General features: G+C 32.8%; 1 protein-coding gene and 1 pseudogene across 2 annotated transcripts; one reads left to right on the plus strand and one right to left on the minus strand.

Annotated features, from left to right (window-relative positions):
• Positions 1 to 1,637: 1,637 nt before the first annotated feature.
• LOC107360165 (poly [ADP-ribose] polymerase tankyrase-2 pseudogene) lies at positions 1,638 to 5,886 on the minus strand (annotated as a pseudogene).
• A 1,776-nt stretch (positions 5,887 to 7,662) lies between these two features.
• Tnks (tankyrase) lies at positions 7,663 to 24,572 on the plus strand. 2 transcript variants are annotated; one of them, XM_015927227.3, is made up of 3 exons: positions 7,663 to 7,865; positions 8,056 to 10,566; positions 22,117 to 24,572. In XM_015927227.3, the coding sequence occupies exons 2-3, from the start codon at positions 8,402 to 8,404 to the stop codon at positions 23,810 to 23,812; spliced, it is 3,861 nt and encodes a 1,286-aa protein (XP_015782713.1). In that variant the 5' UTR covers positions 7,663 to 7,865; positions 8,056 to 8,401; the 3' UTR covers positions 23,813 to 24,572. The 2 variants fall into 2 exon arrangements, with proteins under 2 accessions (XP_015782713.1, XP_015782714.1); XM_015927228.3 differs by having other exon boundaries at positions 8,061 to 10,566.
• Positions 24,573 to 26,083: the final 1,511 nt, after the last annotated feature.

Consider the following 26,083-nt stretch of genomic DNA (forward strand, 5'->3'; position numbering starts at 1 on the left):
AAGTAGGTTGAGTAATCATCGATTTACAGAACAATCTCTGGCCATTTCAAATGAAAATAAGTATTGGAGATTAAATCTGATTTGCTCCGAATCTGTTGACTAACAGCTATGGTCGAACGATATCATCTGCCATGAATCAATTTGAAGTAATACCTGAATTGATTGCTCCGAGTCAAACTAATTTAAACTAGACGTATTGCGTTTGCCAATTCTGACCATTTGAGGCATAATTGAATTATGCTTCTAATAGTTTGAATGGATAGATCAGATGAAGAGAAACTTGTTGACAAATGAATCATGATTTAGAGTGAGGCAACACTAAAGTTATGGCTGTGACAAATGTTTCAATGCGCTTCTATCATTGATCCAGGCACTCATATTTGAAACCACAGGAACGCTGTTTTATTGTTACATTAATAACTTGAGAGGAGAGGACAGGTCAAGAGGAACGTGCTGGTTTGCTCAAAACATTGCTGGAACGTTTAGTTTGAAAGTTGTGTTGATAAGAAATACTAAGTCTATGTTAAGTCTATGGAAGACTAATGGAAGTCTTCTGTATCTCTGGATGCTGGTGCATGGAAACTTCATTGGAGTCAAATTTTAAACCCTGATTGCTATGAAAAGCTCTCTCTAATGAGTGGTCAATATCAATTATCGGATGTATATTTATGTTGCTATGAAAGTATCCTTTAGGAGGTTAAAAATCCTTCATATCACTCCAGAAAATATTAACTGTCGTTATTCCCAGAGACTTAATTCAAGACCACTTTACCTTGCAGCGGGTATTATATTAGCGGACAATTAACATTGAAGTAGCAGAATACCTTTTAGATGACGATAAATCAGTTGAGATCAGTCATGTTTCATTGTATTTTATACCTCCAATCGTTTACAAAACATATACATTTCTAGGAGTTTATAACAGATTTTTGGACGTTTAAGCGTAATTTGAGGCAGGGCGAGATTCAGATTGAGTTTAAGGTAGTCAGATATGGTGGGTCTGATGTCACCATTGGTTTTGCATATCCTGTAGACGCTACAGTTGAGTCCCTAAGTTACAGCTACATACAAATGCGGTACAATTGGTTGCTTGGGAATACAAAGGCGAGTTAAAAATGATGGCTTTAGCTTTAAAAGCAGTTTCTTCGTTAATCTATCTAACTGCTCATTTAATTTATTGCATCCAGTCATCTAATTAATATATTTATAATCATTGCTTTAAATCAACAGCAAACGCTGCGCCATCAAAGGATCTAAATTGTTTGTTGTATGTTTCATTTTAATACAATTTTTGTAATACGCGAATCATCTTTGATTGTGTCGCTTTGTTTGATTGAATAAAAATCTTTAAATAATTCAGCATTTCTCATTTTGTTCCTTCTTTGAGTCATTTTCCCGATATTTGGAAGAGGAAAGTTCAGATGCAACCTGGAATGATGACGATGATTTTGATTTGTTTGCCATTAAAGTAAGCCTCTGTTCATTCAGTGGCGGTCCAATTATACTTAATAATACTGGAAGGAATATTAAACTATGCAATGTTCCCAATAATATGATTCCAAGGTACATTCGGAAATAAAATATTTGGAAAATTTTTGATTTTGCAAATGCTAAAACTAATTTAACACAGTCAGTCAATGTAATACCAGATATTATTTTTTCACTCGACTTATTTCACCTGAGCGAATGGCGTCAAATAAACAGTGTCCCTTGTATTCATTTATGATTCTTATTTGAAGTTCTTTATTCGGTGCTATATCAATGGCCGTTTTATCATGACAGTTGTTAAGGTAAGGATCAGCTCCATGGGCAAGTAGAAGAGAGCAAACTTCAACCCGCATTTTGGAGGCTGCTTCATGTAATGGAGTAAACTGCCATAAATCAGTGGCATTCACATTGGCTCCATGTTTAATGAGTAACTCGGCAACCTCAAAATGCCCATATGAACAAGCATTGTGAAGTGGCACTAAACCACCTTTATCCTTGGCATGGACATCTGCACCATACTGTAAAAGTATGTTCACTATTCTCATTCGATTGTAACCAGCAGCAAGGTGTAACGGTGTTGACCGTCTACCATCACTAGCATGACAATTCACATTTAAGGGTGTTAATAATGCCATTAATTTTTCTTCATTTCCATTTCGTGCTGCTTCAAGCAACTCTTCTTCAGGAGTTTGTACACCATGATTGTTACTAAAAAGACACAAACAACACAATTGTAACATTTATGCACAAATTCAAACAAACACTGCAAGTTAAATGGGCAAAAACGGGTAAAAATTGATTTCTTTCTGATTCAGACTCTGTTGGTTAGTAAGGAAATTAAATCTAAAAGCACTTGTGTAATTCAAAGACTTCTCTGATGAACCGTTGTCGAGAAAATCGAGTTCGAAGTTGAAACTTAAATCGCTTTTTGCACAATTATGGAATCAGATTTTTTAATAAAACTCATTTCGCTAATGTAAATTTTGATAATCAACATGAAAACGAACTTATTTTAAGAGGTAAAACTTTTCTTTTTCCGTTAAACGGGTAAGTTCGATTTTCACTCAAACCGACCATTTTCTGTGACCATAAAAGCTAGAGACTTGAAACTCATCATGCGTCAATAAAAACCAATGGTACACACCATGAATTGTTTAATTTTTTCAAGTTAACAATTGTTCTCTTGGTTTTGGCCTTTGGCCGCAAAACTTTGAGCACCGATATTTCGAGACGGGCATCAACTACAGTTATCATTCTTTCGCCAATATACTTCTTTACTGATTAATGACTCAATGCAATTCAATAATTTTCAAATAGCGCTTTTGGTTCATGATATTTGGGTTTGAAGGGTAAGAGAAACAACTTATTCAACAAGCAAAACACATCTCAACTCATTTCTTGGTAAATAAACCAATTTTCTGGTTAATGTTGCAAATGAAATATAAAAAATGCTGCTAAAGACTCGAATATTTGGTTAAAGATTTAAAACTTATTATGATTTTTAGGGACATAGAAACTGCGTCGATAGGTGCTATTAAATAATTTATCCGATGCACAGCTTTCGGGAAAATCGAGGTCAAAATCACAACTTCGATCGCCTTTTTTCAGCTATGGAAACAGATTTTTTTAGCAAACTCATTTGCCTGATGTATCTTTTGATGACACTGTTAATATGCCAGTGCTAATCATAATACATGTATTATGAATGCTGGTGTGAGTTTGTTACTAAAAAGACACAAACAACACAATTGTAACATTTTTGCAAAAATTGACACAAACACTCCAAGACAAATGGGCAAAAACCGGTAAAAATTGCTTTCTTTCAAATTTAATTTCTGTAAGTTAGTAGGGAAATTAAATCTGAATCCATTAGTGCAATTTAAAGGTTTCCCTGATGAACAGTTTACGAGAAAATCCAGTTCGAAGTTGAAACTCAAATCACTTTTTGCACAGCTATCGAAGCAGATTTTTTTATGAAACTCATTTTGCTAATTCAACTTTTTATTATCAACCAGAAAATGCACTTATTTTAAGAATTAAGACTTTTCTTTTTCCGTTAAACGGATAAGTTCGATTTTCAATTAAACCGACCATTTTCTGTGACCATAAAAGTTAGAAACTTGAAACTTAATATGTGACCATAAAAATTGGTGATACGCACTGTGAAGCATACAGTTTTTTCAAGTTAGCAATAGTTCTCTTGATTTTTGGCCATTGGCCTTAATACTTTGAGCACAGATATTTCGAGAATGGCATCACTTACATTCATCACTATTTCACCAATCATTAGATTTCATTATGGGCTACAACATGATATGATTGAATATAGAATAAAATTTACCTAATTCATTTAATGATGAATATCATTCTAACACATAAGTTGTGTGTTTGAGTTACAATTTAACTTTATAAATAAAGCTCAAATCTGGTATCATGAATAATACAATGTTGTAACTTTTTTTGCACCATCTAGAAAGATTTAAAATTTTGATACATTATAGCCAATAATGAAATTCAATGTTTGGTCAAAGAATGGTTATTGTAGATGATACAGATATCGAAATACTGAGGGTCAAAGTTCTTAGGTGAATGGCCAAAATTAAGTGAAATGTTGATAAATAGAAAAAAGTTTTTCGTCATTGATGTGCACCAGCAATTTTTATGGACAATTATCAGGTTTCAGCTCTCTAACTCATACGGTCACAGAATGCGGTCAGTTTAACTGAAAATCGACAGTTTAACTAACTTGATCTGTTTTGCAAAACAGAAAATGCAATTTCTCTAGATAAGCCCATTTTATGGTTGGTCATCAGAAGATACATCAGGCAAATGAGTTTGCTAAAAAATCTGTTTCCATAGCTGAAAAAAAATCGATCGAAGTTGTAACTTTGACCTCGATGTTCTCAAAAACTGTGCATCGGATAAATTATTTAATAGCACCAATCGACTCAGTTTCTATGTCCCTAAAAATCACACTAAATTTCAAATCTTTAACCAAATATTCGAGTCTTTAGCAGCATTTTTTATATTTCATTTGCAGGATTAACCAGAAAATTGGTTTATTTACCAAGAAATGAGTTGAGATGTGTTTTGCTTGTTGAATAAGTTGTTTCTCGTACCCTTCAAACCCAAATATCATGAACCAAAAGCGCTATTTGAAAATTATTGACTTGGATTAAGTTATTAATCAGTAAAGAAGTATATTTGCGAAATAATGATGACTGCAAGTGATGGCATTCTCGAAATATCGGTGCTCAAACTTTTTAGACCAGTGATCAAAAATCAAGAGAACTATTGATAACTTCATAAAACTAAACGCTTCATGATGTGTATCACCGATTTTTGTGGTCGCATAATAAGTTTCAAGTCTCTAAGTTTTATGGTCACAGAAAAAGGTCGGTTTAATTGAAAATCGAACTTATCCGTATAACGGAAAAAGAAAAGTTTTATTTCTTAAAATAAGTGCATTTTCTGGTTGATGATAAAAAGTTGAATTAGCAAAATGAGTTTCATAAAAAAATCTGCTTCGATAGCTGCGCAAAAAGCGATTTAAGTTTCAACTTCGAACTTGATTTTCTCGAAAACTGTTCATCAGGGAAACCTTTAAACTGCACTAATGGATTCAGATTTCATTTCCCTACCAACTTATTGAGTTGAAATTTGAGAGAAAGCAAATTTCATTCGTTTAGAACCATTTGTCTTTCAGTGTTTGTGTCAATTTTTGCAAAAATGTTACAATTGTGTTGTTTGTGCTTTGTTTGTGTCTTTTTAGTAATAAACTTACATCAGCATTCATAATATTGTGATCTGCACGGGATTAAATTAAAACTATACAAACTTAAACTTTACCCTTGATGGCTGCTTTATGGAGAGGTGTAAAGTTCCAATTATCACGAGCATTAGGGTCTGCGTAACATCTGGACAGCTTGACATGACTTAAAGCCTTGTGTAATGGAGCTAAACTAAAGGTCTCAATTGGTCTTGATTGATTCTGAAAAGGCTAAAACTAAAATACTACCCAAAACTACGCCAATAGCAAGGCATATTCGTGCTGTGTCACTCCACATAGTTTAATATTGCTCGCAGAAAGATCTATGAGGCCATAAGTTGATACAGTTGCTTTAGTCAAACCACTTTTTTGAAGTTTTTAGTGAATTTATTGGCGATTTGACATGAAATACGAAGAGATTAGTAAAAATCTTTAGATGTTTTAAGGGACTTTCGATAGGCCATTAAGAAGGTTGGACCAGCCCTAAGATCTCCCTTGCTATCTTTAACTAACTTGACTGAGCCAGAAAACAAAGCTTTACCACCAGAAAGACACTCTTCACCTGGATTTTGGTTAAGAAAGAAAGGCAAATATTGGTCAAACTCTTTGCCCATTGGACGTATTCTCATGTCATCGAGGCAGGTTTCACATTCGAGTTCATTGGTTAGGCACTGAGAATATTTTGAGGACTGAATCTTTATCACAAGTAGATTCACCGCAAAGACGATTTTGAGCTAGATCAGAATAGTTGTATCCATCTGTGATCATAAAGTAAATCGAAAGTCCAACTTGGAATTGACTCTTGTAAAATGCGAAATAGTTCATCATGTAAGAATCATCTGGCAATGGTGTCAATGCATCGATAAAGAAACAACTCGACATTGACTACATTATTACAATACTTCATATTTAATATCTAAATGAAGGTATCTTATATTTTGGAGGTAAAATTAGCAAAGAATGGGCCATATCGATGCTATACTGCTCGAAGTACGAAAAAAAGTTGTCACATTTGATTGTTGGTCCAAGCCAAAGTCCTGGTTGGCAGAAAGATCGTGATTTAAGGAATTAAAATTATAATTATGTCTTCACTTCGACTTGGGTAACTAGAGTTCAATGAATGGATAAAAAATTTCATGAAATTGAGTTAAATCATCAAAATGAAGGGTCTCTAAGAAATACTTGGAATGAATTCAAATTAAAAATGACAGCTTTTTTACAAGAATATTAAAAATATTAACTTGGAAAATGAAAGAATGCACTTTTTTTGTTCACTTTAAATACAAATTAATTTAAGAAATATCAAGGAAACGAACGTAAAAAATAAGGACAAACGCTGTGCGCTTTCAAAATGAGTAATTTTAGTCTATGGTAACAAAATAGTGCTTAAATCGATGCTGATTTTGCTTTATTTCAACCAGTTAATTAATAACTTTTGAATTGACCGCATTTTTTGATTACCGCTCTTTTTCAACTGGTGAGTTACATGTTGTGTAACAGTCATTGCCTTCTGATCTTATTCAATATTATTGCATTTTACTTATAACTTACTTATCAAAAGTCCCAAACACATCCTTACTTAATCACAAAAATCAAGTTATTAAATTAATTGTGAACTTATTACCCATTTGTTTTCATGTGAAAATCAAAAAAAAAACATTACCCAACAACCTTAGAAGGAAGATTTCATCCAAAAAATCAAAAGTCAAGTTCCAGTTCAACGTTTCTTAGTTTCGTTAAAATTGTTCCTATCGATACAATTGAAGGATTAAAGTTATCAAAATTAAAGGAAAAAACATCTCCAAATGTGTAAATTCATCTTTAATCCCATGTTAACTTGAATTACGATTAATGTTGGCTTTTTTGCTACCAAATAATATAAAAGTTATGTCAAGTTGAAGCCAATCGAAGCCACAAGGAAAGATTCATTTACTCACAATTCATTCGACATTTTAAATTTCTCGAAATTCTGAAGGCCAAAATTACACTTCTTTTGTCTTATTTAATCCCAATCATTGTCTTAAATATTCCATGTGTCATTTTTTTTCAACGAAAATTCATCATCAAGCAACAATTTTATTTGGAATCCGTTGATTATCCAAAATCTGTGACAAAACTTTGATGCTTGGATTATAATCAGCTAATTACAAGCAATTTCTTGTGAAAATACGATTATTAACCTATTAATCAATTGATTAGACTTGGAGTTGTTGCTATTTCCAACTCTGATTATCTTTTTAATCATCTTTTAGTAACAGTTTTGATAAAAAACTGTAATTTGTTGTTTAATTTGAAACTACAGTAAGAGATGGCAGCGCTGAAAAGCCACTCCCAGAGGCTCTCCCCTCAGTGAGTTGGATGTGGGATGATGAGTGAAGTACAAAGGTTTCAATGTTCAGTAAACTAACTGAAGTAATGAATAGATTGACAATTTTCATCAACTTGTTTACTATTCTGTTTTATCCATCAATTTGTGTTTGATTTTCTTAAATTCATCAAATATCACCACTTCAGAGATGAATTTAATCTGACGGGTTAATTTGTTACCTTTCTTTGTGTTTTTACTTTTACAAGACGCTGTGACCATTTTTTTTCTGTCAAATGTAGAGTAAGTTTCTTTTATATCCTCTCTTTCTCTTTCTTTCTCTGGCTTATCTTTCCTTTCTTTCTCATCTTGTTATATCATTTGAAGTATATAAATTATTATATTCTTTATTAAATCTTTCTCATTATTCTTGTTCTCTCTGCTATGGATTTCCATCCATTGTTCAATTCTCTACAATTTCTCCTACACTTAGCTTAGCCGAAACATTCGATGCTGAAAAATACTCACATAATTAATCTGGAATCATCTTGGCTTCATCTGACAATGTTCCATGTCAATGGTTGTGTTTTACCAATTTAATGATCGCTACTGATACGACTTCATCTGACAGTGTTTCTATGTCAATACTTGTGTTTTACCAAATCAATGATTACTACTGATATGACTTCATCTGACAGTGTTTTCTATGTCAATGCTTGTGCTTTACCAATTTAATGATTGCTACTGAAATTTTGTGTTTATTTTAAATCCCAATCAATGTTTATTATATTTATGAGTTTTCTTCTCACCCATTGATACCAAATTAATATAATTTAAAAATGATAACAGTGGGACCAACGGTGTTGTCAATGCCTTCCTCCGCGGGTATAACTATTGATCCACACAAAGAACTGTTTCATGCTTGTCGCAATGGTGATTTAATAAAGGTTAAAAAATTGGTTAACAAATCAAATGTAAATATTCGAGATAATAATGGACGTAAGTCAACTGCACTTCACTATGCTGCCGGATTTGGTCGCAAAGATATTGTTAATTATCTTCTCAATACCGGTGCCAATGTTCATGCTAAAGATGATGGCGGTTTAGTTCCCTTACACAATGCTTGTTCCTTTGGTCATGCCGAGGTTGTCCAAATGTTACTTAAACATGGCGCTGACCCTAATGCTCGTGATAATTGGAACTTTACACCTCTCCATGAAGCAGCCATCAAGGGTAAAGTTGATGTTTGTATAGTTTTACTTCAATCCCGTGCAGATCACAATATTATGAATGCTGATGGACGAACTCCTCTTGATTTAGCTGATAGAACAGCCCAATCTGTTTTAATGGGCCTTTATGGTAAAGAAGAGTTGCTTGAAGCAGCACGAAATGGAAATGAAGAAAAATTAATGGCATTATTAACACCCTTAAATGTGAATTGTCATGCTAGTGATGGTAGACGGTCAACACCGTTACACCTTGCTGCTGGTTACAATCGAATGAGAATAGTGAACATACTTTTACAGTATGGTGCAGATGTCCATGCCAAGGATAAAGGTGGTTTAGTGCCACTTCACAATGCTTGTTCATATGGGCATTTTGAGGTTGCCGAGTTACTCATTAAACATGGAGCCAATGTGAATGCCACTGATTTATGGCAGTTTACTCCATTACATGAAGCAGCCTCCAAAATGCGGGTTGAAGTTTGCTCTCTTCTACTTGCCCATGGAGCTGATCCTTACCTTAACAACTGTCATGATAAAACGGCCATTGATATAGCACCGAATAAAGAACTTCAAATAAGAATCATAAATGAATACAAGGGACACTGTTTATTTGACGCCATTCGCTCAGGTGAAATAAGTAGAGTGAAAAAATATCTAACCAGTGAAACAATTAATTTTAAACATCCATTGACCGGTGATACTGCACTTCATTTAGCCGCTATTTCACCTCATACTAAACGTAAACAAATAACAGAGGCTCTTATTGCCAAAGGAGTTTTATTAAACGAGAAAAACAAAGATCATTTCTCACCTTTACATATAGCAGCGGATAAATCTCATTACGATGTTATGGAAATTTTATTAAAAGCTGGAGCCAAGGTCAATAGTCTGGATGGTTTGGGTCAAACTTGTCTCCATCGATGTGCTCGAGAGGGTAACCTTCAAGCTTGCCAGATTTTACTATCCTATGGTGCTGATACCTCGATAGTCTCACTACAGGGGTACACAGCAGATCAAGTCGCCAAGGAAAACATTCAAAAGTTGTTGGCCAACCATAAAGCCACATCCACGGACGATGCTGAATTTAAACTTTTGGAGGCAGCGAAAGCTGGAGACTGTGATACTGTTAAAACGATTCTCAACTCATTTCCTCATCTTGTTAATGTCCGTGATTCCGATGGACGACAGTCAACTCCTTTACACTTGGCCGCAGGTTATAATAGGGTAGACATTGTTGATCTGTTGCTTAAACGAGGTGCCGATGTTCATGCCAAGGATAAAGGCGGCCTGGTTCCACTTCACAATGCCTGCTCCTATGGTCATTATGAGGTGGCCGAATTGTTGGTAAAGAAAAGTGCTAACATTGATGTTACCGATTTATGGAAATTTACTCCACTCCATGAAGCTGCAGCCAAAGGCAAATATGATATAGTCAGATTATTGCTCCGTCATGGAGCTGATCCATCGAAAAAAAATCGTGATGGTCATATGCCATCGGACCTAGTCAAAGATGGTGATCAAAATATAATTGACCTGCTCTCCGGTGATTACTCTTTACTGGATGCAGCTAAAAAGGGTAACCTTTCCCGTGTCATGAAACTGGTTACTCCAGAAAATATTAACTGTCGTGATTCCCAGGGACGTAATTCAACACCGCTTCACCTTGCAGCGGGTTACAATAACATTGAAGTAGCAGAATACCTTTTAGATAAAGGTGCTGATGTCAATGCACCCGACAAAGGTGGATTAATACCTTTACACAATGCAGCATCTTATGGGTATGTATCATTTCATGCTTTCTTAATTCCTACAAATCAATATCTTTTTACCTTTCACTTTATTAAAATATTGAACTACTTCAATTTGCAATCAAATAATCATTGTGAGTAATTACATCTATGGATTTGTCCTCAATAATCAAAAGGTTTTTGGTCAACAACATTTAACCCAGTTGTACCATATGGTAATCCAAATAATGTCAAATTATATCTTTTGAATAGTCTTGTGCAGTCAATAACATCATAACCTTATTTAAGAGGTATTATGAATGTATTTTTGGTTGAAATATGAAGCATTTTTGACCAGAAAACAAAGCTAGACCTCAACATCATCAACCCCATTTAACAGTTGCAAATCATCTTAAATGAAGAGAGCTTGAAATGAGTAGACTGAAAGAAATGAGTAAAATGAAGAGACTTATTTAGCTAAAGTCTAATGACATTTAGCCTTTAGTCTAGCTTTGAATCCTATTGATCCATTATTTGAGGTCATATTACAGCTAACATCTACTTTGTTCACCTGCATCAAGTATTATATGAAATTAGAAGAAATTTTTCTGTCACAGGAAACATATTAAAGAACTAATGAGTTTAAAAATTGAATCGGTCAAGCCACTGATTTTATGTAAATCTTATGAATTTAGCTCTGAAATCTATAGAAGGTCTACTTCAAATCAATATCTTTTCATCTTGCAATTTATTTACATATTGTAATAACTTTCAATTTACAATCAAATTTGCATTCCTTCATCTTTTGTGTTCACCTCTTATGGGTAACAAAATACGACTAACAGCGACTGTTTTTATTGTGTTGGTGATTTACGTAACTTGAGCCACATTTCATGCAACATGATGATATTTTTTTTCCTTCTCACTCTCTTGCCTTCCTTCCTCCCTTCCTCTTCGTCGCGTTTATTGTATATTTGGCTAAACCCTTTATGGAATTGTTTGTGAAAGTAATTTTCCAGTTTATTTTATGATTATATTACGACTTTATCGTAAGTAAAAGGATTATACAATTATAACTGAAGGTGTGTTTGTATGCTTTCATGTTTTCCAGCGTTTTTTTCAGCCAAATTATGTTGGTGTTGACCGTTTGACGACTTGGTCGCTCGATTTTCGAGGTTAATAGTATCATAGATTAAAATGACAGTACAATTAACATAAAAAAAACTTCGAGTCGCACCGTTGATTCCATTTCTTATTCAATAATTCAAAACAATCACTTGGGTTGGTCACAAGTTGATTGAATTTTTGTTACTTTCAATTCAAATAAACAGTTTCTCAGTCTATTTTAAAGCAATAAGACACAAAAAAACAGCCAATGAAGGTCAATTTGTCATTATTATTCTAATTATTATTGTTATTATTGTTCTGAGTTTATGATGATGGCTATTTCGACTATTAATACTTGAAATTACTGACAGTTAAATTGTTTGCAAATTTTTTTCCATTCCTATTAATTTGTTTAATTGCATGATTAAGTTGACTTTGATTTTGTTTTTTCTACTCTCTACTGATTGATGATTATCTTGACATGCATCTCATTTTCATTGAATAGTCTGTTAGGTCAGAATGAACTTTCTGAAAACTTTTTAGATGCTGGTTTGTCTCAACACTTTGGTCCAACTTTTGTTGTTGATTTGTAACAGAAGCAGCAACAGCAACAGCTTTTTACTATTATTAAGCATTTAGCTGCAAAAAAAGCTGCTTCCTTTAATACAAGTAATAAGCAGTTGAAGGAAGCTCAAAGAGAAATGAAAGAATGAAATAAATGATGAATGAAAAGAGAGAGAGAAAAAGAAGGAGAATGAAGATGAAAGAGGAAGAAAAATGAGGATGAATTGATTAACACAATAGCAATGGGATTTAAAGGTTTTCACCCGGGTCTAGCTATTTATTTTTGGGTGAATATTTAAGGACTTGGACATTGTAAAACAGGCTTGGTAAAAGTAACCAGAAGAGAGGAAGAAAAGGAAGAAAAGGAAAGAAAGGAAACTTAAAGGGATAAAATGATCATTTTTAGATGATATTTCAGGCTAAGTTGAATGTATAAAAAAAGAAAAGTTATAAAAGAAGTTTTCAGATTAAAAGTTGTTCTCTAGATTTGTATCCTTTTATTTTTCATGATAATCATGAAAAACAATTTTATCTGTAACTCAAGTCTGGAGTAACTTTTGTTTAAGAAACGCGCAGAAAACGCCTGTAAAGTACTTTTTGTTTTCTTCACTCATTTCTTTTCAGTAAAAAGGACTGAATTTTTGCTCTCATTGTCACTTGTAATTGTTCATTGTCAAGTATTATACTTGGAAATTTATGATTGTTACTGATCAATACAACAATTTAGTCAAAACCTTGTCAATCCTCTTGTTGAGGCTCATCTTTTTTTTCACACCAACTCTCATAGGCAACCTAATTAAAGTCAGTTGATTTTTTTTTTCAACCTGTCATCTTCAATTGGTTCAATTGTTTAGAGTTTATTCAGTCTGTGTCTCTCCTTATATTCATAATCATGATGATTATCGGAAAAGGGTGATAATAATTGGGAATGCTTGTCAATAATGCGTTTTAATTAAAAAATGAAATTTAACTTTTGAACTCATTTGATTTCCGGAGAAACGGCAATCATCTCTATTCATTATCACAATTAATAGCTATTTTTAATTGTTCAACTTTTATCGCTTCCCTTCATATTCATTATTACTCACCATTTGATTGCCAATTCAATCCTCTCTTCAATTGTTCAACTAACCAATTTAATAGTGTTAATTGATTTTAATTTAATCAGATTGAATTTAATTTCATCTGTGTGTTGAGGGTGAAACAAAATGTTTTCAGTTTTGTTGCTCTTTCCATTATATTTTTTGCTTGATATGCTCAAGGCCTCTACAAGACTCGAAACAAAAGTAGTAAAATGATGAACAATTTGAAAACTTTTCATTGCTTCTAATAATATTATTTAGCCATTATATTATCTTAATAAGGTTGAACAGTTTAACATGAAATCAACAAGCAACAAGCAACAACAAAATACGAAGAGGAAACAGTTAACTGATGTTGTTACAGCAACAGAAGCAAAATCAACAGAAACCAGCAGATTGCTGATTATTATTAAAACTGCACAATAACTAATCAAGTGTTTGTTAAGTATTACTTTGATCACCATTACATGAAGAATCAAGGTCACAATGAAATGATTATTATAACAATTAACGGCATCAAATGAATGATTATAAAATGCTCAAAGTGTGTTAAAGGTTAGTTGTCATCTTTACCCTTTTTTTACAGCTTCAATAATCTCATTCAAAACTGTAACTATGATTGTATGAAAAAGGTTTTTTCTTGTTTCAAGTTTCATGGTTAATGCATAATTTTAATCAACAGTTTAATCAGATTATTTATTTACAGCCAATCTTTCAGTTGCTGATCAACATTTCAACTTGAATTGTTCATTAATCCATGTTTATTGAAGCTGAAAATGTTTCTTCGCCATTCAATTGTCATCCCTTTCATTGGCTAATTATAACTGTCCATGAACTTTGGTGACTTCTTAAATTGATAACAGTTAATTATTGAGAGATTAATTATCATGTTGAGTGTAGACAATACGTTACATTTACATTCAGATTAATCTTTTTTCTTCTCCAGTTGCTCTTGATGAGCAAATTGCTATCAAAGTATTCATTTTATTTTATCACTTATTATTACAAAACTAATCTTTGAATCATGATAAATGTTGATGATTATTCTGTAACTTTTAATGCGCTCATAGATTCTGACGATCATGAGACTCGCAATTGTAAACATTTTAATCTACCGAGGAGATAAAAAAAAGTGTCTATCAACTGAATCAACCGTTTTAATGATTACCGGTCGGTGATAAAATTAACCGAGATGAAAAAGGATGATGGTAATGATGAAGAGGATGTGAGAGCAACTGTTTTAATCATCTGCCTCACCCTAAATACATTCAATATCAACAATAAACTCAGCTGATTAATTTTTGCATGTTTATTTAGCTTGAACGGATAACAGCTGAAGAAAGAAAAATGTTAATCAAGATAACAGTTTATAGTTAATTTTAATTGTGAACCATTTGTTTACTCACTTTATCTCATTATCCTCTTCAAGATCATTTTACCCAATATTATCTTATTTTCATCCTTCGCCATCTTCATATTACTTTTTTACTCAAAGTGTTAACTTTTCCTTTTTTTGCTCATGTTCAGTTTAAAACTTTTACCATGATTTTCATGATTCTATTAATAATTGAATGAAAAAAAATGAGATTATATCATTTGAAAGATTGATTAGATGCTATACCATTAAAGGTATACTTTTGCTTCTTTTACTTTACTTTTCCTTCTAATTTCAATTGCTGAGTGTTATGCTAATTGTCCGATTTTATTGTTATCCATTCATTTAACTTATTGATTAACCAAACTGAATCATTGTTAAAATGCCCTCAATTCAATGTCTTTGCTTCCTCTCTCATCAATTATACTTAATAACATTGTTTATTTCAATTTACATGTATTTTATCATGTATAATTGAACGCTCAACAATTAAGATTCAATCTATTTATTCAGCTTCTATCTCATTCATTATTACAATTTTTTGCTTTCGTACAAACTTATCTCATTGTATTCACGGATCGTATCAATTGACTCAAATTATCATGCATTTAGAATCATGATTTTAACTGCAATTGCTTCACTTTTCACAGTTGAGTGTTTTTGTTGTTCATTATGTCCACTTATCAGTCGAGGATATGGTTTACTCAAGAAATGCTATATTGTAACAGTTAATTGTTTATCAAAGCATAAATTTATTTAATGATTATAGTCATTTATTCAATATTAATTTAATAGTATTGAAAACTTGAGAATGGAAACAAAATGATAAAATTCATTGATGAAACTCTATCACTATCATATTACAAATTTTATCAATTTCCTAGCCTTTAATTGTAATCAATGATTACTAATGAAAAATTGAATTCAATAAAAACGATAGATAATCCAAGAACTTTGAAATTTCAAATTTATCATTAAAACTAGCAGATCATTTTCCATGTAATCGATAATTTAAAAGCATAAAAGTTTCATTGAAAATTTAATTGTTGATTGTCATGTAAATGTGTTTACCTATGAATGTCTATTGAAACTTCAATTCCTGCTTCATGTTGCCTATTTTACATCAATAATGCAAAAATAACCAGAATTTCAGAGTTCATTTGATCGATTTTTTGTTGCCTTTCAAAGTCAACATCTTGACCAACTGTTCAACCTCTATGTTGATTTAGCAGTTGATTCAAATGATAATTTAACAACATTAATAACAATAATGATATTAAATGATGAATGCCTCAGGCCATTGACAGGTCAATTGTGCGGTTATAGATTGGCCAGGGAAAAAAATGTAAACTAATAATAAGGTAAAAAATGTTATAAAGAGACTGAAAACAATTAAGCATTGGGTAAGTGGGTTCATCACGTTTATTAGTCAAGCCCATGAAAAGTTGTTGGATTAGTTTGAGATGAAAAAAAATGAATGAATGAATGAAATGGTGAACTGAAAAGTGTTATGAAAGTGAAGAGAGGAAAAAGAAGACTGAATCCCAGGAGAAGAGCCCCGAGAAGTTGAGAAAAGTTCTCGCGATGAAGATCTGAAGAGGGAAAGAAAAATTTGAATCACTTTCATCTTTTTTTTCAATGTATCGAAATTATATCCATGAAGATGATGATGGTAATTTCAACCTTAACTTTTCTCATTATTTATTTGCCCTGTGAGTCCAAATGATGAAGAGAAAGATGAGACAAAATGTTCGCCATTCTTTGAAAATATTTGCAAATGTTTGCCTGTAGGCTGTGTTGTGTGTAACTTGCGTGTTTCCTATTATCATGAAACTCTCGTTGAAACCTTTACTCTTTCTTTTCTCTTCTCTTGAAACGCAAATTGCCAACTCAATTGAATTTAATTCAAAGTTAATGATTTCAAAAGGCAACAGGGTTTCTAGATTTTGATGTCTCTCTCTCTGAGACCAAAACTTTCAGTTTCTTCATCTTATTCGTTGGAACCAGTATCTCTTATCCTGATTACTGATGATCTCAGGATAACAAACTCTCATCTTGTTTTTTACTTTTCATTCACTTTACTCATTCGTTTTTTTTGTTGTTTAAATATTAGTTAAACATTTGTATGTTTACCTGACCTCGAAAGTCAATTTCTCACTGATAATGATGATATGTTGGTGATAATGTTAATGATGATGACATTCTGATAAAAGTTAAGAGTCCATCAAGGTTGTATTGAATGTAAATTTCAAATGTAAATAAAGTGAACAAATAGCGATATTTATATCATTATCATTCTGAAAATGATCAACTTTGTATATGATGAAGACAAAGGTTAGTTTGCTTTGTTTAAAAAAATATCATTTAATGGTAAACTTGTGTGTATTTAATGAAACAGATGATGATTTTGAGATGAGATGCTTTAGATGCTGTGTTTTTAATGATTATCCCAGATTAATAGTTAACTTGCCTTTGCGTTCATCTCTGATGGATTGGCTACGTTCAAAAAGGGACACCCAATGATCAGGGAAGATTGATCATCATTTTGTATCTCAGTTTCTCATGGGAAACACAAGCGAAGGGGAGAGAGAGAAAGAGAGTCAACTAAGATGTGAAAGAGGAGAAGATGTGAAAGAAAGGAAAGAAAGAGGAGGAGGATGATAAAGAGAGAGAGAGAGAGAGAGAGAAGATTCGACCTGGCAAGGAATTTGAAGGTCGACCTACAATTATGTTGAAAAAAGTAAACAAACTCATTGGTTTCATGCCAGTAGATTCTTGAGTTGACTTTCTTGATCATTGTTGTGCATATACACACATGTTCATTGACGTGATGATGATTGTCATTGCCTCTTCCAGGAGCGTGTGTTGCTCATTGAAGGACGCATCATCATGATGATTACAATGTTTACAAAGTCTTCTTCCTCCTAAAGTCTATTTTTGATGCTTCAAAACTTGCTTTAATTTTATTTTACTTTTTTTTGGCAACTCAAACTTGCATCAAGGTATCTATGTAGACACATGACAGACGGAAAATGTCAGTTTTACAGGAAGAGGATGGAGAGAAATGATGACTGAACATTGATAAATGAGAAGACGCCAAATTCATTAGATGAATGGTGAAAGAGTTGTGACATTGAACATTTTCTCAATGAATATTTCTTGTATACTTTTCAGCTTACAATTGACTATTTTGACAAAAAAAAGGATGAAGGTGTCAATCAAATGATGAGATACTTTGAATTAGCAACATCAGTAAACCATGAAATCATGATAATGCCTTTTTTCTTTGCTTGTTTATTTTACTTGTTCAGTCGATTCATTTTATCTATCATGATCCGTTATCTCAAGTGTTAACACCCTTTCAATTGGACAATCTCTTTTGTTCACTTGATTTATTGATATTAACAAAACTTTTGTCTGTTTACTGGTCATTCAGATATTTTGGTTAATCATGCTCTTGTTGAGCATCATATTTGATGCTCTAATCAACATTTTGATTGTAAGATGAACTCAATTTAAACTGAATCACGTTGTTTGTGAACAATCACGGTTCATCATTAATAATTTCTCCATGAATATTATTATTTTGCTGATTAAAATTTTCAACAATCAACCTTTTCATAATGATCTAGTTTAAACATTTTTTTATCTTCATCGTTGATATGAAAATCGGGACACTTGCGTCTAAATAAAACGTCCAAACGTATAAATGAAACAATTGTTTAATGTTTCACTTGAGTTGATTTTCACAATATACATCTTTTAACCATTGAAACTGACAAATTTATTAATAACAATAACCAGACTAACATAATGATGGCGATGCACGCAAATAATGTTTCAACTTTGCTGTAAAAAATTGGATCCAAAAAAATGTTATCAACCAATTATTTTGCGAATCTTGTGAACAAAAATTGTGTTGACTGAACAGATAATAATGATAATTCAACTCTTCCGTTTTCAATTGATGCTTCAACCATTTGAACACCAAAAGAAGATATTGACCTAACTCTTTATTCACTCTCTCATCTGTTAACATCTTAATTGCCCTTGAGATGAGGATGAAAAAGATGGAGGAAAAAAAGAGCTTTAAAATGATAAATGGACAACTATGCTTATCATCATCATCGTTTCAAGATTACTATCATTAGGCAGTTACGCATATTCTGTATTCTTAATTAACTTGCCAGTTAATTAATTGTAGGCTGCAAGCATTTCCTGTCTTGCCTTTGTTTCACTCCCTCACTGACCCTCATCAACATCCTCTTGTGTCCAGTTGAAGGTAAAACAGTCATTTACGGACAACTTGAAAAAAAAGACTCAAGCAAACAGGAAAAAGGTTGATGTTTTATTTTGATTGCATTTTCATCATCAACCAATGCCACCTTATCTTGATTCAATCTTCATCCATCCTCCTCCTCCTCCTCCTCCTCCCATCCTAATTTTGTATCACCAGTAACAACAAATGCTCATTCAACTGTCTACCTTTTGGGTTCCTCGACCCTGTGTTAATTTAATTGTTTGCATTTTCCACAAACTAATGAATTAACTTTTCAATTGGGTCTTCACTGTGAGAGTGAGTTAAGTGTATAAAAAAAGACTGGCTGTAACATTTAATCAGTCACTGAATCAACACTCTGATATTAGCTTCCGTAGGAAAAATAACAACCAGTTTTCACATCAATGGGTAACCAAGCGTCAAGTTGGTAACCCCTTTTTATGTTATGTGCTAAATGTAATAACGTGCGAAAAGATGATGTCTACATAATCATCGTCATTATCATCTGCTCAAGTCCACCAAAAAAAGATAGATTCACAGAAAAGTGTGCGTTAAGCTGAAAAAAATTGTAATAGCGATACTTGAATGTTATTACAATACTTGAAATAGTTTGTAGTTGTTTCTGGTGATATAATTTTGGCCCTTTCCTCACAATGATACATGTAAAATTATTGTTACCATTATTATTAACATGATGATTACTATCGCCATCATTACTATTATTATAAATACCTTTCAGCCCATCCTATCCATGACCATGAGATAATTCTCATGCATTCCAAACCCATCAAAATGAAATGTATACCTTATTATGAATAATATTTTTTTTTCATTCATTCATTCATTCATAAACCCTTCTTTATATTACTGGATTTCCTTGCTAATGAGATAAGCTCAACTATTCTTATATAATTAATATTGTAATCTCAAGGAATTGTAAAAATCTGATAGAAACAATTGATCAGCATATCAAATTGATTGATGAAAAATGCAGGAAAAAAATGTTTCATTATTATTATGATTTCATTTTTTTGTTCATACATTTTTCAAACCATTTCAAAGCTGCAAATCTTTTCAACTTTTCAACCTTAAAAAGCTAGCCAAGAAGCATACAAATATTGATGATAATCTCATTATTATGAAAAGATACAAAAAATGCGTAAATTTTTAAAGGTTAACCAATTTTTCAATGGATAAATTGTCAATAAAAAAGTTGTCTCAACCCAAAATGAACTCTATTGTCCAAAGTTTATAGTTCAAAGTGAAACTGGTTGAAAAGTATTTCCAATTGGAATGTAAATATGATATTTGTATCTCTCTGATTCACTTGACAATTTGAAAAATGTTGAAATGTGCATCACATATGTTTATGTGAGTGTCAATGGTCCTAGTTGTAAATGTATTTCTCGTGTTATCCTCCATTTCACCTAAATACCTTTAGTTACGCAAAAGCTATTTCATTCTTGTTTTTCTTCTTCTCCTTGACCCTTGATATTTGATTTAGCTTTATCTTCTCTTTCTTTATCCCTACTTCTTATTCCTTCATCTTTCTTCATCTTCTTCTTCATCTTGTTTTATAAAAAAAAGAGTCCAGATATGGCCTATCATGCAATCCATCTCATTGGGTTAGGCCAACGTGTTTTTTGTTTGGCTTAACTTCACTTAGCTTTGGCTCTTTATGCTTCGCTCAATGAATCCATTCAACTTGCTAAGGAATGTTTACAGCTTATTCTTTCTTTCTTTTTCATCATCATCATCATTATTATTATCATCATTATCATCTTATTCTTTCTTTATCTCTCTTTCTTATGCTTTTCTTTCTTTTTCGCTGGTTTTTCTTCTCTCTCTCTCTCTCTCTTCTTCCCAATCTTCTTCATCTCTTTCTTTATGTTTCTTGCACGTATTAACACGCGCTCAGCATGTTCAATTTATTTCAACTTGTTACTTTGTTTTTTGGAAGCTTCACATTGAAACAAAAGCTTTCTTTCATTCAAGTGTCAATGCAATTTTTGATGGTTCCAATTTGTTTCAACTTTATATCTCTCAAAATTTTCAATTCATCAGCTCAAGTTTTGCCTGATTGTGCTTCTTTCATCTTTCTTGCCTTCTTTTCACTTAATGTAATCATAAATCAAAGTAAAACCATTTTTGTCTTGCTTTGGCTGGCTTTTTTGCTTCATGTTGACGTTTCCAAGAAAAATTAACTTTTATTATTATTATTATCATTATGATTATTGTTATTTTCATTATTTGAACTTTGCATTTACATTTTATTCACTCTCACCCTGATGCCCTCCAAAATTTGTATTACTATTATCATTTACCCATTTTGAGTATGCATCTTCAGATGAGCAACTTAGCAAAAAAAAAGTATTGTGAATCGAATCTGACTCCACCTCAGTTAGCTTTTCCTCTTTTCTCTTCTAATATTTTTTGTAAGCAAAATTAAGATGGAGGAAAACAAGGCGTTCGTTTAACCTAAAATTGACCAGCCTAGTCTGAAGAGAGGATAAAGAAAGATAGAAAAGACATCGAAAAGCTAACATAAGAAAAGCAAGTAAAAAAAAATGTAAGAAACATTGAAGGAGATGGAAGAGGGAAAGCAAGAGGAGATAAGAGTTAACCAGAAAGGTAGCAATAGAAAGTCTTGGAAGAGAGGAAAAAGAGAGAGAAAGAAAGAGAAAGGAAGAAACAGAGCCAAAGAGAAAGAGAGAGAGAGAGAAAAGATACTCTTAAAATGGTTGGGACCACTCACCTAAGGCTCTGGCTCTTTCCAGGGGTCATCAGTAGTTGCTCAAGTTTTCGGGGCTTTTCTCTTTCTTTCTCTCTCGAGGTTCTCCTTAACTATTATCATCATCATAATCATCATAATAATAATCATCATCATCATCATCTTTCTCTCTGTCTCTTTCTCTCTTTTCCTTGCCTATCCATTCTTCAGCTTTCTCTTTCTTTGTGTAACAAGAAGACGGTTAAGATGAAATTTAGGTAAAAAAAAAGAGGCAAAAAAGTTGAAAGGAAATGTTTCAAGCTGAAGGAAAGCACCAAAATCATATCAATAATTTGAGCGCAAATTGAAGTTATCAATATTTTTCAAATTGATTGCAATGCCAATAAATTTTGTAAACAAAATGTTAATGTTGGAAAACAAATTTCTAATTTAATAATTTCTATTTTTAATGTTCATTTAATAGCCATTTAGATATTGCTGCATTGTTATTGAAACATAATTCTCAAGTGAATGCAACTGATCGATGGGGATTCACACCATTACATGAGGCTGCCCAAAAAGGACGAACCCAATTGTGTGCCTTACTGCTAAATCATGGAGCTGATCCACATTTGAAAAACCACGAACTTCAAACAGCTCTTGATTTGGCGACGGCAGAAGACGTTCGTTGTTTACTTATGGATGCAATGGCAACCAATACGGCAGTGACTTCTGCAAAAACCGATCCAGTATCCAAAGTTATAACATCGTCACCGACAAATGGTGTTATTTCACAAGTTTCTGGAGCAATTGGTGATATTGTTTTAACAAGTATAAATGGCGCTAGCAACCTTAACAGTATTGTTAATAATAACAACAATAATAATAGTCTGATTGACGACAGTAATGCTACGAATAATAACAACAATAATAATAATAATAGTATCAATTGTAATGGCAATGGAAAAGCTGTCTGTAACAAAAATATCTCTGATGGTTCTGTTGTCAATGGTACTTCGATTATTATTATGGATTCATCAAATGGATTACACTCTACCTCACCAACATCCTCATCCCCATCATCATCCTCATCAACCTCACCAACTCCAGTTTCCACGTCTCAGTTGGATTACAATGTGCCTTCCGCCCTTAACCTACTTATTTCCCAGCGTAATTCTGCCAATGTCAATGGTGATGTTTCCTCTGCTCTGGGACCCAAGGCTGATGGTGGAACCAATTTAAAGAAAAATGTTCCTTCTCTATCTAACTTTATGCCTGGCTCGACGCCACAGATTTGTATAAGTCGATTCTTGACTAACCTTGGACTTGAGTGTCTGATTGAACTTTTTGAAAAGGAACACATTACCACCGATATTTTGGCTGAGATGGGCCATGAAGAGTTGAAACAAATTGGGGTCAATGCCTATGGACATCGTCATCGTCTTTTAAAAGGAATTGAAAAGTTCCTCCTTTCAACCCATTTTTCAGCTCAACACATGATTCCAGCCTCTTCAGGAACCATTTTGGTTGATCTTTCCTCTACAGACTCAGAATATAAACTGGTTGAAGATGAAATGCAATCTAGTATTCGGGAACATAAAGATGGTGGAGCCTCCGGAGGCATTTATACTCGTTATAATATAATTAAAATTGAACGTATAAGTAATCGCAAATTGTGGGAACGTTACCTTCACCGGCGACAAGAAATTTGTGAAGAGAATCACATGTATGCCAATGAAAGAATGCTATTCCATGGATCACCTTTTATCAATGCCATTATTCAGAAAGGTTTTGATGAAAGGTATGCCTACATTGGCGGTATGTTTGGTGCTGGCATTTATTTTGCCGAAAATTCATCCAAAAGTAATCAATATGTTAATGGTATTATGGGTGGAAACGGATGTACTGCCCATAAAGATCGATCATGTTACTCATGTAAACGTCAATTACTTCTTTGTCGTGTTGCCCTGGGTAAATCGTTTTATCACTTTAGTGCCATTAAAATGGCCCACGCCCCGCCGGGACATCATTCCGTTGTGGGCAGACCCAGTGGAGGTGGACTCTCGTATCCAGAATATGTTGTATATAGAGGAGAACAAGCATACCCTGAATACCTTATAACATACCAAATCGTCAAACCAGATCCATCTTCGTCTAATTCGGTTATCATGTTCTCCTAAAATATAATAATAATGATAATATATAATGTCAAACATATATATATAAAAATATAGATAAATATATATACAGTCAAGCTAAAAAGTTTGGAAAACCATTTTTATTTTATTAATAAAACTGTACCAATTGTTTTTTTTCTTCTTCCTCACTGGTGGACTTTTTCCCGAAAACCAGAAAGTCCTGAATATCCTCTTTACCCGTTGGTTTTAACACAAAAAAGATTCACATGTTTAAAGTCAGTTGGAGTAATGAAAGCAATTGTAACAATTAATGAAATTTGATGATGTATGATGAATCAATGAAAAGGATTTCATTCACTGTCAAATGGATGGTTCCTTTTTGCTGTATTAGATATGCGATATTTTGTATGAAATTAACTGTGTGTTTTCATCACAGCAACTCCTTCAAATTCAATTGTAAAGTGAACGCAAATGTTTAAATTTTCCGTTTTCTCCTTGTAAATCGATTTATCCCTGAACATAATCAAGAATGGGCTTCAACTTGGAATCATCAGATTGCAACAAATGGACAAAATAGTTTGCCAATGGCAATTAAAAACTCTGTAGCTTTCCTCTGTTTTTTTCCTCCTCCTGCATATCTTGATGTATTGAAAGTGAAGCCCATTCATTCCAGATTATGTTTCAGATCTTTAAAAAGTACTCTGTAAATCAGTTACATCATGTTTTTTTATATATTATCATTGACCATCTTTTTGTCAAGAAACTAGCTTTGTACAAATATATACCAACCAAGTCACTTCAATCAACATTAATTTATTATTAATTTGCAGTTGGAAGGGTTTCAAAAGTTTCCCTCTCTTCATCTCTATCTCTTCCCAAGGATTACATTGTTAACCTTGAAATACAACATTTCGGTTTCAAGTCATAGTTATGACTAGATATTTTTTTTCAAATACGTGTTCATAAACAAGGCGCATCAGTTTCAAAAACAGCTGGATCAATTTCAATTGATAAAATGTAAACTGTTTACCTTTTATGCCTCATTTTATATCAATCATGAAATTTTTTAGCAAGAGGTAAATATTGAGAAGATGAATTGAGTTACTCTTTAATTTAACCAGCCTTTTGTTGCTGTTCAATTTTAGTCTGGTGTTTTTAGTAGTTTTTTAAGGTGATTTCAAATCTTTATTGTTTTTACAACTAACGCAGGCAGCTTATAAGACGCCGCCTTCAACACAATGTACAGCTTAGACATGATTAGTATTATGGATTCAGGGACAATAATTATCCATTATAATGGTAAAAAACGCGAAAGTTAATGAACAGGAGTCTTAAAGAGAGATTAGAAGATCGGAAGAAGGGTATTGTTAAGAAATTGTCCATTGTATTAGGATAGTTAAAGTACCAAGTTAACCTTTACAATGTATCAATAAGGCCAACGCGAATATGTGCCACTGTTCTGAGTTATTTGATTATCCATGGAACCAGCCAGAGTCTCAAAGTGCAATATTTACAACAATGACAGAACCAATATTATCCTGAAGTCCTGAATTTTACAAGTTTTTTGCGTCTCATTTGATTTTAATTGCAGGTTGAGGCATCTTAGTGGCGTCCAAATTTCACAGACTCGAGATTTTCCTGGTAACCAAATCGCATCAGTCAACTTGAAATCTTTTCTGAAACAGACTTTCGCTTGACATTTGGAGGTTGGATCAAAGTATGGAAATATTAATAAGTGGTACTCTTTGGAAGTTTTTGATTGAATAAAGTAAATCAAAAATAAGATTGGGTATTATTATATTTACTGTTTGTAATCAAATTTGGTCTTTACTTTAATCGATTAGAGATGGACGATTTCAGCTACCAACAGTTTTGGCACTCGACTTTACTTGGCAAATAATTAAAACAACTAATGAAACCTCAACCTAGTCCAATCACATTATCCATCCAAACGGAATTCGGAGCGACAAAACCTCTTGTGATAAAGCAATACTCGGAGAATGGCTTGAAAATTTTCCATTTCAATCAATTTTTCAATATTCTAATGCAAGATATTTCTTAAGGAGTAATTTCTGAATGAATGGTGTGATCAAATTGTCCGAGCATTAGTTTGGTGATATTTACAGAGAAATTAATCAGAATTTATCAAATCTTCCAAGCCTCATTAGTAATGAGTCATTACATGTTCAAAAATACAATTGACTCGATTGTTCTGCTTTAATCACTTTTATTGCTTGATGCGAATTTTCTATTCATTTTCTTCATTCATGATTACGTCTGATGTGTTCCCATAATCTACTAGAGATTAGTTTA

This window comes from Tetranychus urticae, chromosome 2, assembly GCF_039701765.1.
Source record: "Tetranychus urticae isolate SD_2017Ah chromosome 2, NJAU_TeUrti_SD_1.0, whole genome shotgun sequence".
NCBI lineage: Eukaryota > Metazoa > Arthropoda > Arachnida > Trombidiformes > Tetranychidae > Tetranychus > Tetranychus urticae.